The sequence below is a fragment of the Gouania willdenowi genome, chromosome 13, assembly GCF_900634775.1.
Source record: "Gouania willdenowi chromosome 13, fGouWil2.1, whole genome shotgun sequence".
NCBI classification, from domain to species: Eukaryota; Metazoa; Chordata; class Actinopteri; order Blenniiformes; family Gobiesocidae; genus Gouania; species Gouania willdenowi.
Genome location: NC_041056.1, coordinates 24,474,165 through 24,490,873, shown reverse-complemented (window position 1 = coordinate 24,490,873; position 16,709 = coordinate 24,474,165). Strand labels below are relative to the sequence as shown.

At 38.1% G+C, this 16,709-nt stretch overlaps 1 protein-coding gene across 5 annotated transcripts in view; it reads right to left on the bottom strand.

Annotated features, from left to right (window-relative positions):
* Positions 1–16,469, bottom strand: part of dscamb (Down syndrome cell adhesion molecule b) — a 140,040-nt gene extending 123,571 nt beyond the window's left edge. For 2 of the 5 annotated variants that reach the window (XM_028464263.1, XM_028464265.1), the window contains exon 1: positions 15,890–16,460. In XM_028464263.1, coding sequence (XP_028320064.1) covers positions 15,890–15,932 — 43 coding nt within the window. In that variant the 5' untranslated portion in view covers positions 15,933–16,460. Of the gene's footprint in view, positions 1–15,889 lie in introns of all 5 variants that reach the window. The other 3 variants (XM_028464268.1, XM_028464266.1, XM_028464267.1) reach the window with 3 other exon arrangements.
* Between the last annotated feature and the right edge of the window lie 240 nt (positions 16,470–16,709).

Here is a 16,709-nt window from a genome sequence, read left to right as displayed (position 1 = left end):
CTCTCAAATATTTAATGGGATCTTCCACAGCCCAAGGCAGTGGTTCTTAACCTCAGTCTGTTCACCTGGCCCTTTGTAATTGGGTAAATAAAATATGATTGATTTCTTCAAAATATAGGTATTTATTTCAATCTAACACACACGTGTAGGCCTGGGATGATATTTCTTTTCTTTGTTCAAAAAGCTTTTAATTTCATTTATATTTGTAGTTAAAAAAAAAAAGTTATAACTTTGTTATCCCAATTTCTCTTTTAATAAACTAGTTTGTCATTAAAATTTTATTTTGTGTAACATATGTATGTGTATCTTGAACCACTGGCTATGCTGCTAATAGACAAACAAACAAACAAAGAAGTAGATACATGGTAGTTCAAATACTACCTCCTTGGTGAAGGTAAAAACAGGCTAAGCTAAGTTTGTCATTAATTTCTATAACTATCTCATATCTTTGATGTTGGGTGTACAGACCAGTTAGGACTCAAATATAGTTAGGATTATATTATAAATTCACTGAGAGAGAGAGAATATGTGATTTTACTAAGGACCTTTAAATGAATGCCATCAGGTCATGAGATAGCACTCATTTAAAAGTTATAGTTTTGGTGTGTCACACAGTGTAGGAATTACCAGCAAACTAGCAAAATGAGGATGGGAAAGAGTTTGTTTCTGATCCCTCCGACATTTTTAAAGGTAGGGCCTAGTCCTGGTGCATTTGTTGAACAAGTAGATCCACTGTCTGACTTGTCATCACCATCGTGGCACAGGGATACGGCTCTGTGTGGCACCGTGTGCCTTGAAGTGACAGCAGGAACCTGAGATAATTAAAGCAGCACCCTGAAGGCAAGTCAGCCTGGGATGAGGATATCATACCTGTTCCACTCACCTTCTACCACACTGACAGCAGCTGAAGCCATTTTGTCCTTAACAAAATCCCAATTCCTACATGCTTATTGTCATTTATTTATCTATTATAGAAGTAAATATTTGGGTAAAGTAACCAGCAGCTATACTTGGATCCACTACCCATAATTTAAACCAGGGTCGGGGTCAATTACATTTTGCAATTACAATTACGTCTTCAATTATCCATGTTCAATTAATTCAATTTATTTCAACTTTATTTATATAGCGCAAATTACAACAAAGTCATCTCAAAGCACTTAACAAAAAATAGAGTCCATAGTAAGAAAGAAAGGACCCAATGATAACGGGTCGGTTTTGACCCATGTCTTAAGTCAGCAGTAAAATACTCTTAAATATATTATTTATTATTTACTTTTGTTTCGGTGTGGGCATATGAGCCTTTTTTTGTGTCCGTATACCACTCAATTTTAGTAATTTTTTATTTTTTTTAAACTATCAAATGATTCTCAAGAGAACTGAGAAGTAGTAGGAAAACTTGTTATGAAACATATTTAAATAACTGTTAACAATAACTTCATATGTGTAAGCCATAGAGCTGTAACATAGTTCCCCAGTTACGTGTTTAATTAAATTGCAGTTGACAGTTTTTATAAAATGTTGCCATTTACAATGCCAATTACAAAGTCAATTATATGAACTCAATTACAATTCAATTATGTTCACAACAGCAACAGATTTTTGAATTACAATTGCAATTATAACTACAATAAAGAAAATGCAAGTGAGGATGCAGGGGGTGTCCCGCGTCATTGAACACTGCATTAGCTTTAGCCTAACATGAACATTAGCATATGCCTCACATTAGCATTAGCATTTGATAGCATTAGCATTAACCTAGCATTAAAATTAACATTAGCTAACATTACCATAAACCTAGCATTAGCATTAGCCTAACATTAGTATTCATATTTGCTAGCATTGATATTAACCTAGTATTAGCAATAGCATTAGCATTAACCTAGCAATATCATTAGCCTAGCATTAGTCATCAGAAAGCTGAATATTTTAAAAGTTGAATGGTTAAAATACGTTGAAGAATGACTGAACAGCTGAAGTTCAAAATTAAAGCCGTTCAATCTTAAATTGCTGAAAGTCCCAATCGAAATGAATGGGGACATTTTTAACAAAAAAAAATAATTTAATTTTTTTTTATAAAAGTTAAAAACCACAAAAAAACAACCGCCTCTGTGCTGAATTTTTGACATGTTTTGATGACTTCATTGTCAAAATCGATCAAAACGCTCCAAAATTCTGCAACAGAAGAAAAAAATAATAAAAATAGTGAAGAGGCCCCCAGCATCCTCACTTATTACATCATATTGTAATAAATTACCAAATACTCGGTTACAGTTATAATTAACCCCAATCCTGATTCAAACACAGCATAGAAGCGTTCCTATAAAATGAACAAAGCTTGTTGTACATCAAAAGCCCTGAACTTTAATGTCACACACTCTCTAATAGTTAGAAGTTCTGAAGGCAGCAGACAAAACCAATCAGGGCTCCAGAGTCCAGCGTGAGTAAGCATTGGTACTGATCTGATCTGCCCCGAGGCAATACACCATGCACAGAAGTTAAATGACTCTCTTCCAATTTGCTCTCATGAATATTAAGCAGCCCTGTGACAGTGAAGAGGCCTGGCTGTGTGCAAGCTGCTGATGCACTCCAACAGATCTGTCCTCTGATGTCTAGGAGGGGCGGACAGAACGAGACCCCCCCCAACACCCCCTCCACAACAGCAGATGAACTTCCCGGTCCTCTTCTTCCCTGCTCTATTTTCATGTCTTAAATGGGCCGACGTGGCAACCCGTCTCATCAAGGGAAAAAAACCGAGACCCCAGACTCTGGTGTCTCGTTAAGTAAAACTGAGCTATAAATACATTGATGTCTAAATTATGCTGCTGCTGCTGATTATGATGATGGTAAGTGCATGAGAAGTGATCTGATGAAGGTTTAAACTGTGGCAGCTCCCTCTGCTGCCGCTACTTAGGAGGAGGGAAAACAAAGTCTGAAATGAGGAAAAGATACACAAGCGAGTGAGAGAAATTTCCAATTTTAAAGTCGTGGCAAAATTATGAAGCAATGTTGTATTATTACTACCTGAAGCTTTTACTTATCCATTACAATGGTTCACTAATGTGACCAACAACAGTTAATGGGAGCAGCACTACAGTGTTGCCTCTACTCAGCCTAATTAACAGGAATAAAACTATGTATTTATAGAAGGCTAATGCTAATCCTTTTGACAAACAGGCCCAGGCGAATATATTTATAAATGGTTTTGTGTGTGAATTATTCAACTGAAGTGCAGCACTGGGTGATGTGCCATGTGAAGTAATTGAGAGGCGGCTAAATAGAAGCTTTTGATCACAGTTTGATGCATGAGAGGAGGTGGAGTGATCAAAGAAAAACATCAAAGAAGATTTATTTGCCTTTTTTTCCCCTCTATAAATTGTGTTTGTGCAACCCGCATGCATGTGTATTTGTGTGTGTATATGTGTTAAATTTCACAAACATTCTAAATTAAAGTGCTAGGCATTTAGATTTGAATTTAACAATTTATTCCTTTAAAAATGTATTATTTTGCAATGAGGAATTCAATTCAAATCACTTTATTTGTCACGAAGAGGACATTTAAAAGGGGAAAACAGCAGCTTAAAGACAGACCAGCTGTACCATTGCACAATCCAATAAAAAAAGTACACATAACAATTTATATAATTCTTTAAGGGGTGAATAAATAGTTATTTTCAATCAGAGACACTTATCATCCTTATTCTGCTTTGTAAATACAGTACTAGTCAACATTATCAATATTATAGTAATGACAATAAAAAATTATAATTAAGACTGATAAATTATAAATATGGCTGCCAAGACAGGGCAAAACTATTCTGAGCACAATTGCTGACACACCTGTCATGGTTTCCAGTATTGTCACAAAGTCTTCAAAATACACTAAAAATCAACAAAGTTGATGTTGTTTTACTTCATATCACATTGGGCATCATTTCTTCCACCAAGGATGTTTTTGCCTGTGTTACTTATTTATTACTTCTGCCAGGAGCGAAACGTAGAAGCAGTAAGGTTAGGTCAGTTTGTGTGTGTGTGTGTGTGTGTGTGTGTGTGTGTGTGTGTGTGTGTGTGTGTGTGTGTGTGTGTGTGTGTGTGTGTGTGTGTGTGTGTGTGTGTGTGTGTACTTGGAAAGTTATGAACGGATTTGGATGAAATTTTCAGGAAAATGTATAAATGGGACCAGGAACAGGTGATTAAATTTTAGTGATGTTCTGCCTACCAAAAGAAAAAAAATATTATATATATATACAGTAAATCCCATTTATTTTCCCATCCACACTGTGGAACTTCTGTTAAACATTGTTTTAGAACACTGATAATGTCATCAACAGTGATGTGTTCCAATTAGAACACTGTGTCGATGTCGATGTCAGAATTCTATGCTATGCTAATGCTAATGCTAATGCTAAGCTAATGCAGTGTGACGCAGGCCAGCACCTGCATCTTCACTTGCATTTTTTTCCTCCTTACCGCTCTGCGCTTATGTTTTACCCATCCAGACAGTCTGTCTGTCTGTCTGTCTGTCAGTTAGCAAGACAACTTGTAAAGTTATGAATGGATTTGGATGAAATTTTCTGGAAAATTGATAAATGGGATGAAATTTTCAGGAAAATTGATAAGTGGGACAAGGAACAGGTGATTACATTTTGACTACCAATAGAAAATATATAGATATATATATCCCATTCATTTTCCCATCCACACTGTGGAACTTGTGATGATGTCATAGGTGATCGCAGAGTCAACAGCTCAATGTTGACAGGTAGTAATGGTAACACAGCTCAATGTTGACAGGTAGTCATGGTAATCTTGAGTTTACTATGTTACCATGACCGGAGCGTGTTAGCTGAGCTTGAGCTTTTCTAGTTTATTTTATTTATTTATTTATTTTATTCCTTTCATGAAAATGCAACCCAACAGTAATTACCCTTGTACATCAAATAATATCACAGTGAAACATTTGCATGATTGGAAAGGAGCAGAATAATAAAATTCTTATATTTTTGCACATTAACTTAATCAATACATAATTGATGACCCCACCAACCTTCCCACATAAATCCACACATTTTTTTACTATTCTTTGACAACCCAAAAATCACAAATCAAAATCTATAAATAACCCTACAAGCCAATTCTCTAAAGCATATTGGCAGATTTTTTTTTTGCCGTATAATCATTATTTTTTTAAATTAACAAATATTTGTACAAACTTTAAAATCATTATCTTGAGCATTCCACTGTTTGTGTCTGTGAGCAGTCTAACTCAAAAAGTAAATGACGGATTGTGTTGAAATTTTCACAAAATATCCAAAATAGGATAAGGAACAAGTGGTTAAATTTTGGGGATGATACATATAATTATTCTGTATAAAAAATAATAATTATAAATCCCTATGTTCAGCTCTTTAACCTTGTTGTACAACACCTCCTGCTGGTGAATTTGCACATTGCATGCTGTAGTCATCTGTTCCGTTTCACTTTCTGTTTTGATCATACAACAGCAGCCATGTACTAGTAATTTCTCACAAGCCTTTTACGTGTGAATTATCATAATACCATGATCATTTGTGAATATCTGGCAAAGTGGATATTTGGAGCTTGGTGAAGGTTTGTGCTCTCTGGGTGCTCTTGTAGAGAAAGTGTCTGTGGACAGTTCACTGCCAATGCTGGACCTGGCAACACTCAGGATTGGAAAAAGGTCTGCACTCTCAGCATTGACATTGAAAACAAGGCCCATGATAGATTCTGTGCTAAAATGACTTTTCGGCCAATATACATCACAATCTATAATGTGTTATCCTGTTTCTCTCACATTCTCTGTTAATATGCATTTAGGTTACATGCCATGACACATCATTTTGGATGGCTATGGAGTTCAGTCAATGCATTAGCACTTTTGCCAGTAAGCAGCTCTACATCTGAAACTTCTATCCTATGAGACTCAATGCTATCATACTTAAACAAGCCTGATTGAGACTTGAGTGGACGTAATCAAATTTCTCCCAAACTAATCCAATGGTCAGCATACTCTGCCTTTATTGATAATATAATTATGCAGTAGCGTTCTCGTTGAACAGATGCCTGTTGGCAGAAAGCTTACCGCAGTTAGACAAGTGGACATGGCACATACTGGACAACAAACCCTATTATGTCACTAAACATTACAGTAAGAGGCCTTCTTCAGGCATTTTGCTTGCTTTTGGGGGGCTGGTGGGTAATGGGACTGCTGTCTACGTCAATGCCACAAAAGTAAAGTTGTGTCTACACAAGAAGTTGTTGAGGAGATGGCGAAAGCATTTTTGCCAATAGTGGATTTTACATTTTACATGTGTTACTAGAAAAGAATAAGATCAATTTTGCATTTTCTATTTAGAAATCATTGAGCTAATTATGATGTGGTCAACTCTGGCCCACACTTTGTCAAACGTTTGTTCCTTTCAGAAACATCACCAACCGAGAGTTAATGTTCTTAGTTTGTTATTTCTGTTGATTTTCCTGAATATTAATAAAAACTCATGTTTAGACTCTTGTTCTTTGATTTGCCAGAAGGTTCAACATTTTTTGTTTCTCGGGGCCAGCAGCACACAACCAAAAACATATTAACGGAAACATAGTGCATACATAATACAATAGAAATAAATAATAGAGAAAGCAGATACAATACACACAAGTACAGTAAAAAGATAAATAACTGGAAAATCCTGATTTCTGTATCTTACATCTTAGAGTCATTGCTATAAAATATCAGCCCTATTTTATTGCAGAACAGTGTGGTCCTTTCCACTGCTTATGCACATACTGTAGTTTTATTCAATAATGTGTCACTCCTTGCTGCTAATTCGGGCAATAATAGAATTATGAAAGGGGTGGTGGCCCTCTGAAGATATACGGCTGTCCCTGTTTGGTCCATAAGACGTCTGTGACCAGCAGCTGGTGGAGTGTGTTAATGTTGATGTCACAGCAGCTGGCTACTTTCATCCTGTTAGCTTTGCTTGCATTTATCATCCCCTCTCCTCTTCCTTCCACCTTCCTCCTCCCAAGCTGCTACAACTGCTGCTGTTTGCGGTGCTCATTTTAATACGCGAGACTCATTTGACTGTCTTTATAGACTTATCATATTAAACATTTATTGCAGCCATTTTCCTAAACCAAGCATGTTTATTCAACACTTAAGGGACCACAGTGGGGCTCTTTTCAGCAGCCCCACCTCCTCCTCCAAGTACTCCCCACCCCCAACCTCACCATCTACCATACACACACGCACACACACGTATGTTTCTTTATTTCCCTCCCTTATAGCCAGCTTTCTGAATAACTACTTATTTACCACACGCGCCACAGCTTTAGAGAAAGGAGAGGGTTTATTTCCTCTCCTTTTCAGATCATCATGTCCTGACTGGATAGAAACAAACCACTAGGACCTGTGTAAACCAACCAGCCAAGCGGAGACAATTGTATGCAGAGCATTTAGTAGTTTGAATGAATCGAGTTTTAATTTAATCATCTGATCAAATACTAATTAGCATAATCACTTGCAGGGATGACTGGTTTAGAAAGAGAAACACAGAGCAACACATAATAGATCTCATATAGGTGTTGCTTAGTGTTATAAATCACGCAGCATACACACACACCCCTCTGCACCCCACCCCCACCCCACACCCCAAAACCCAAAACGTACAAAAACAAAAAAATATTGTAAACATCAATGTAAATTGCACAAATACAAATTAATAAAACTAAATAAATTGAAAAAAACATTTGACACATGGATAAGCATAGGTAATTTGAATATGTGAGTCAGAAGATCGAAAAATCCCTGAAGAAGGACTTCTTCCAAAAGGTTAAACATTTTCTAGCCTTCTTTGATGCAAAATCATCAATTACAACATCATAAGGAATCTGTTGTGTGACTGTATGATTGATGTTAATGATGGAAAGTCCAGAGTGACATCCTGTGAAATAGTGGACCTCAAGTACAGCCTACGAAGCTTCATACATCAGTTGCACGCGCATTAACGTACGCTTGTTGCCCCCGTGTGTGTCGGGCTCAGACAGAATACCTTAAAGACTTTTGGGCACGGGTCATGTTTGGTTAGTATTCTGTCTGGCTCTGGTCAGGCTCAGATTGAAAAATAACGGCCCGGTCCGCACTCACACACAACCTCTGCAGTCGTAAATCCCTGTCGGCCCGCCATACATGACTCTCAGCAGCAAGTTGACGTGATAATCCAAACTAACTTAAAGTGAAAATGAATGGTAGTATAAAACCCAGGCATTTTTTTTGCAGGGGGGTTTGGGCGCTGGTGCACCCCAAATAGATTCCACTCTGGGTGGTCACCCACAAAGCTGGTAGCAAAAAAATGTCCCTGCACACACACAACTGCTACATGGTACAAGGCCTTTGTCCAATTGACTTCTCTTTAAATAAACAATCCAAAACAATTCACTTGTTTCTTGAACAACCAGGTCACTAAAGAGGCAGTTTTGACTCATACTTCAACCTCAATCACAATAGACCACTGCCATTCCTGGTGTCCTTTGATTTGATCTTGGACAAATGGCTCACTGCATCGTCACACCTTGGTCCTTGTAGAGGAGACCTGGGAATTCTAGAAATATCACAAAGTGCTAAGATTATTGACAATGCACTCAGTCTCACACCGGGCTGGGAGATCGATGAGTGGCTGGAAGGACATAAATCAGACCCCTGTGGCTTCACTATACGTCAGACCCTGACCCACCCATCCAACCCTCCAATTAAGCTCATAGATGCAGTCTTTTAAATAGGAACAACAAGAAAAACAATAAAAAAAAACCTCTCTAAATGTAGAAGATAACTTGTAAATTCACACAAACTACATACAGTATAGTTACACAGACAAATGACTTGTTCTAAGTATCTTCCACATAGGCCTACTTGCTCACACAAACACACACACACACACACACACACACGCACACACACACACACACACACACACACACACACCACAACAACAAGATGACAGCACTTTAAAAATGGCCATCTAAAAATAACCTCCTCTAACTTGGTGCTAAATCTTAGCATCTCTGCCAGTTTTACAAATAAGAACGGTGTTGAGGAACTAGGGTGGACACTTTGTCTTTCTGCCACTCCGTCGGTCTACGTTGGCCTCCTCCATGTACCTACTTTGATATTCCTGCTGTATAGCACAATAACTCTGGTGCAATATCATCTAGAATGTGATCAAGAGTAACGTGATTGCATAAAGGTGAAATATACAGTAAGATGCTCACAGGGAGTTGAAAGATACCTTTTGTATAATTTCAAAAGAGGATGTGTGGGCATTTGTAAGAGATGGCTATGAAAGACGAGAGTAGGAAGCCAAGTTAACAGGCAGCATTAGCAAAGAAGACATATGACTGGTAGACTCTCAGTGAGATACAATACATCAGGTATGCATCAGCCCCGAGTCTTTGGGATCAATCCAGCCTTGAGCCACAGAGTGTGAGTTCCAAACCTAGCACTGGTATGTGGAGGACTGGATTAAATTCCAGTGCTTGTGTTTGTCTTGATCGGAGATGGATGGCAAACCCATCACACCTCCACCAGCTGTCTTCTGTGAGGACAAAAGCTCTAATTGGCTACTTGAATGTGCAGTGTGTAACACACACCCAGAGTGGGGCAAGCAATACTGTACATGCAGAACTGTGTTCACCAAAGAACTTAACACAATCAAACCAAGAAGAAAAGTGTTTGACCAAATGTCTTTTTGTATTCGTCATAGGTTTTGTTTACTTTAGTCAGTTGTTAATGAAAACAATTTCCTACCCAGAATTTTGTTTGATGGCTACAATTTCAGATACATGCATTTATGATATATGTGCGGAAGATTTCAAAGGAAACTGTTCTGACTTTGAACCAACTATTGATGGCCAAGGATCTTTCTTTTGAAGATGTTGCATGGGAATAATAAGTTCATTGTTGGCCAGAATTAAAACTTCCATGGACACTGTCTGGGTAGGTAATTAAAAGTGTATTAGAAACACTTTTACAAATGTTCCTCAACATCAACGCAGCAAAAACAAGAAGTTCCACCAATGACACATAGAGATGGACATAGGCTCTGGATTACTCAATTTAAATAACAAAATATATGCTACTTTTCACCAGCTTGCCCCCCTGATACCAGTCTTATACAATATTTTGTATGGTAGCATTTTTAAATGAATAATAAAAGGGAGTCTTTATCATCATCTATTTATTATTCTTCCAAACACGAGTTGTGATCAAAGCCTTTTCCACCTCACACATAGCACCAGGCCCAGTTTATTCTCGACATTTTCCACGTGTCCATTAGAGGAACACAGACAATCCTTAAAGCATGTTTAAAGTTAGAAACTCAAATTATCGTAGCATGCATGTTTTGGACTGATCAGATAAAACTCATGCACAGTTGAGAGAACATGCAAACCCTGTTCACTGCGTTTTCGGGGTAGTCAAAAGTTTGTATTACAGATTTCCCAAACACATTTGAAAAAATACAATCCTTAATATAATTTACATAAGATATAAATATTTCAAGTGCCATAAAACACAGTAACTGTACAACATACATATGAATTAATTTGTTGTAGATTGTGTATTGTATTTGCTGTAGTATATGTTTTAGTGAAATGGTGCCAAACTTTTGAGACTTTAGGTTGGTTCTTCTTCTGTTGCGCAATTCTTCTTCACAATGTAAATGGTAAAGTGACACTGCACCCAGTAGTTAATGTATGGAACTGCAGAAAAAATGAAGCAGAAAGCAGCCTGATTTCATCATTAATTTACAACATTAAGATACGCAACCAGGCACATTTTTGTAGTCTACATTATCAATTATTTTACTGGTTTTTGCATTACTGCATATGTTACGCACGTTGTTGTTGGCGCGAATCTTGAGGCGGTCTATATATTTAATTCTATTTTTTATTTTGGCCCCCTTGGCAAGAATCTCAAACTCCACCTATGGTACTGAGACCTTATTATATTTTTTTTTTTTTTGTAATTTAATAAGGACAAAGCTTCCTGAACGTACATCTTCATGTATTCTTTGGATTTAGCCAGTCGGGACTGTCAAAAAGAAGCTCTTACGCTCAGATCTCCCACTCTACCTGTGGAGCACGACAAAGTAGCACATGTCACTATGACAGGCACTGAGAGAATTAAAAACATCATCTCTACTGAGAACCCAGTCTGAGATGGAAACCCCCACCAGATGTACTACAACCTCACTTTGCATGCCTGATCAAACACCTCCATCTGGGTGCTGAGGGCTCCTCCGCTCTTCCCTGCAGATGTTAAATGATATCGTTAACATTTTAATGCGAGAGACATTTACACGCAGGATTGTGCGATTACACCTCTGAATCAGTGAGATTCAGACAGACACAGTGTGATCAGTAATTAGATTTTACATTGGATGAAGCGCAACGCACACATACATGCACACACGCTTAGAAGTCGCTAAGGCTTACCCCTAATTAGGCAGCCAGACAAGCTTGAGGATGTATAGTAAAGGACCACAGTAGACCTTATTACATAGCTCAGATATATGAAGTGTGGGATATGTGTTATGATTGCACATCAGGGTGTCTATTACCCAACATTAGCGGCCCTTTCCAGTTCAAAATGTAACCCAACAAACCCTCTTATAACTCACACAAGCGTGTCAGAGTTAAGTGGGTTTGTAAACCTAATTTAATTCATTAGATTTTCATATCAAAGTAAGTCTGCATGAGATGATCTATCACTGAACTGTAGGCTGCGTGTTTTCATGGGCTAATTTGATTTTATGGGCTATGATACCCTTGTGCAACCAAACCCTAATTGGCCATTAGTAAACTCATGGCTGTGAGTGCAGCTCGAAGGAGGGTCAGGTTTCCCCTCGTTGCTTTGTTGAGTTTATGAGGAACCGCTGAGATGCTTTGACATCCATGTACAGATTCTTCTCACATCTCCAACAGATGAGGCCCTTATCAGTGCCAACCCGATCTTATGGGAGAACGTCACACTGCCACGAAAATGAAAGAATGAATTATTTCGTGCGTGGCAGCACGGTTTTCGTGCTGAAATACACAAATTGTTTTGCGCTGCTTGGAAATAATTTCAAGCTGATGTATTAAAATCAGAAGATATTTTCCTAACCATAACCTTTACCCTAACATGGAGTGCGTATCTTTCTGTTTATTTAATTTATTTTTAGTTTTAATTTTGTTTAAAAATGAAAACATACACAGAAAAATGCATTTTAAACAGAACAGAAGGTATTTTGCTGAAATAGTAAAGACAAGCTGCTGACCGTGCCTTGCTTTTTAGTCCCCGATCCTAACATAGAGTGTGCTTGGGTTTGTTCTCAACCTGTGGTATATTTTATTTCTCGGTTATTATTCTTATTAAAATATATTATGATGATAAGAGAATGTTTCCTGTCGCCTTTGCTGTTATCTATTCTCCATACCTTTAACATTTACCATGTCCCAAACCTAACCATACCTTTTTTATGACCTGTAGTGCTCCACTGTATACACCAACCAAGTTAGCTCAGTGGTTAAGGTGTCGTCTCACGCATGGTCGTCTCGGTTTGATTCTCTGTTTGACTTTTCTCCAACCGCAGTGTATTTTTGTGCCCAGCGACACAAAAAACACGTTATGTTTTGCAGCACAAAAAACATGACAAAATTGTGTTGGAAAGCACGAAAAAGATTCGTGACAATATGAGTGCACCACATTGCAATATATACAGTAGACTTAGTAGCCGATAATCAAGGTTTCTCCAAAATCGACTATACTCTCAAATGTATTTCCATGTAGAGTTATGGGTTCTTACTAATGTGGAGTCATTTAAAACTGGCAGACTGACCTCTGTGACAGACTGTTTTCTGTTCTGTGAGCTACACTCAGACAGATGTTCCAGAGGAGCTGCCTTGTTTTTAAAATGGATGTGTATTTAGTTCAATAAAGGTCACAACTAATTGAGATCAAGATTTGATTACGTGATTTTCTAACCTCCACGTAAATGTTAATTCATTGAGAAAATATGGGCTAAGTCCTTTTTAAGTCATGTGAATCAGGTTAAGCTAAGAGCATGTCTACAAATCATTGCTATGCTCACAGGGACTCGATGAGGAGCCTTGTCTCGTTCTATCTTTCCAATGAAAATTTGAATTGGCCAGTTTAGCTTGCTGTGGTTTAGCCTTGAGGCAGCTTTCAGGCAGAGACATTTCCTCGCCTGTGCTGATGGCTGAATTTATGGATGCTGCTACCATTGGTATTGAAAACAGTGTTGACAAACAGAAAAAAAAAAAAAAAAACTGACATAGTGAGTCAGGATCATCCCATTTATGAAGAGTTCAATTCTGCTGCTTAATTTGACGATTAAATATAAGAAAATAAGATGTTTTTATCAATGTTTGATGATTAATAGATAAGATTGAACCATAAGAACTCCTGAAGGAGAATTTTGTTTTGCCGGTTAAAATTCAAATGATACAAAACACCTTAAAAGGAGGAATGCCATTTTTGCAAGCTGAACTCTCCCTCCCGTGTCAAGAGATTTTCACTAAAGTCTACTGTTTCCTATGGGCTGCCATTTTGTAATGTTGTCCAGCCTGTGAATAGGAGCAAACCAAGCATCATGATTGAAATATCCCAGAATGCAATGAGGAAAAAGCGCAAGTAACAACAGGCATTCCCCAATCACAAAGACACTAAATGACATATATTTCTGCAAGAAAATGGAACAAGAACAAATAGCTTTCTCCACCTTACGGTTAGCAGCGAATGGCTGAACGTTTTAGGACACGGTCCCTGACACCCATCAAGGAGGTTACCATAGAGACAGGCCATTGAGCGTGTGATAGGCCTAACTCTGAAACAGCAAGAATTGTCGGGAAGCCAATCTCCTTGCTGGCTTCTGTCTGCAAGGTCATTCATTCATTCTGACGACTGCTCAGCCGATAAACACCTCATTTTAATGACAATCACCAAAACATCCAGCCCTGCACACAGACAGGTATAGCTAAGCTCCTGTGCACTGATGTAGGAAAATCAAATTTTGTCAAAACAAACAGCGAGTGCTGCGTATAAGAAGAAAGTTGCTAATATTGTTGCAGTACAAACAGCAAAACACAAAAAGTCCAACGTCTGCACACATCGCCATCTGCTGCTTAATCCCTATCAGTTGTTTGCCACAGGCCTTCTCAATAATCCCTTATGCAATAAACGGACACAATCTTGCATGGTAGTTGATCTAATGTCAGAGTCAGATGATTATGATTAATGAGGACATTTTATTGTTCCTTTATGAGTTTCAGCACAAGGTGGGCTGAGGGAGATACCATTTTATAGGGAGTCAATGTCAATTATGGCCACCAACTGAGGGTTGCCTCAGCAATGAATGAAACACCATCACAACCAAAATCCACTTTGAAGCCTATTTAATCATTTCAGCCAGAAGGGGGAAAATCCTTTTTAGGGACTCGCCATATCACACTATTTCAGCCCTATGATGCGGTTGAACACATGCATACCTGTGAAACCCATTTTTTTTTTTCGCCGTGTTGTTTTTAAATCAGCTTTTTTTGACCCTCTGTTCGAAATTGAAACCGTTCGGACGGCTTTTTCCACCTCAATCCTCATCTCGTCATCTTGTTTTTGTGCAGACACGCTTCCTTCCATTCAACTCGCCCCTTTCCCTGTTTTCGTACACACCCAGTCAGCCATAATCCCCCTTATAAGAGACCGTGGCCAATGGCGAATGCAATAAGCTGTATCAATTTTCAACTATTGATCGTGGATACACTTTATGAGCACAAATGTGCACAATGTCAGGCACATGTATGCGTGCGGTGGTAGGAGATCATGCGTTTAGACGAGTGCTGTGCTGGAAAACACTGAAAAATGGACGCAGCCAACAATGGTGTTTGAAAGCTGCAGTTTATTGATGGTGGTGTTTTATACCCTTCTATGCACAATTTATGGAAATGCATTTGGTGTGTGTGCATTTCTTGTAAACATTTGACCTCTGCAGAGTGAATTTGACTAAATAAACTCTGTTTCAGAAAAAACTAAAATATGCACATTAATAAAAAATACAATCCAAAAATATTGTTTCAAACAAATGATTTAAACAGAGGATGATATTGTTAAAATGTGCCTATATATTCAGGCTGTGAAGGTGTTACCAACCTAATGTAAACAATTTGAATATAAACAATTATGAGCTGAAAAAAAAAAAATCAAATAGAAAATAGGAATAATTTATCTTTAAACGTTTTTACAACAAAATAAAGCTCATTGCCATAATTGAATTCATACAAATGTAAAAACATTTAAAAAATAAAATAAAGTTACTTTTCCCTCCCTCAGTGATAGAAGGGGAAAGGGTTAAATCCAATGTCCATAATATCTGAGACGTCACTTATTACTAAGGGCCACAGTGGAACAAAATTGTGACAGGAACGGAGAATCATTGGGTGGAATTTTTTAGAGAAGACACACATTGAATGAAGGCAAAAATAAACATATTGTTTTGAAAATAGATCATTTCCAAGGGTAAGTGATTATTTTATACAAACATTGCATCGTATTTAAATCTTTGAAATTCATGGTCTGAAGGCCTGAGATGTGGCTGCTGAAATTTTAGGGAGATAACATTTTAAAAGCCAAATTTCTGTTTCTCCTTTCTACCTCCTTTCTAAAGGTGTCAACCTTTTGATAACCTCATAAAATCCATTTCATGTGGGTCACAGGTGACCTCTACCCTCCCTCTCAGCCGTCTATTACTGATATGCCCTCTATATATAGGGACTATATGCATTAATAGGGAGAAGGAAAAAAAAGAAGAAAAGGGAAACTTACCATTCAAGATGCTCTGCAAAAAGATAAAAGCCAATATCCACATGCCCTGCTCCGTTCAATCCCTCCAAGCTATGCTTTCTCTTCTTCCTCCGGCCGGTGCCTCCCTGGGTTTCTCTTCTGTGCGCTTGGGCTGAGGTTAAACATTTGCCACTGTGTTGAAGAAAACCGGATCTAAGTGTCTATACTTTCAATATCAATTTTCCCCACTTTTTCCTCTTTTGCTGTTTCTTTCTGCTCCCTCTTATGTGAGCCCCCCCTGTGTGATTGTCTTAAAGAGAGCTCAGCTCAGACTGTCCTCCTCTGCTGCGCGTCTTGCTGCCTCTCCCCGTTATTCAAAGGATGCTGAGGGGGTGAAGCCCAGGTGTGTGTGTGAGTGTATATGTGTGTGTGTGTGTGTGTGTGATGCTGAGTCAGAGCCGATGCTGGGAGGAAAAGAAATCCCTCAAATCAGCTAGAATAAAGATTCTATAAAATGAGAACCTCCTTTTTTTCTCTCTTTCACTGAATAATCCTTAGAAGTTAAATATTTAATTTTATAAAATGACAACAAGTTTTAGAGAAGAAAAAAAAAAGGAAGAAGCAAACAGCAGGCAGACGATGGCAGACTGAGAAAGGGGAAAAAAAATGCTTGTTTTTTTTTTCTTTGACTCCAAAGTCAGATTATCTTCATCGCTTCTGTGCGTCCATAAGCAAGGAGCGAACAAGCGCATCTTCTCCACCGCCGCACTCTAATCGCAGCTCACTGACGCTCACTCTGAGCATCCCACAGAAAAAAAGAAAAAAAAACCCTCTCCTCTGCCCCTGCAGACGCTTTAATTCC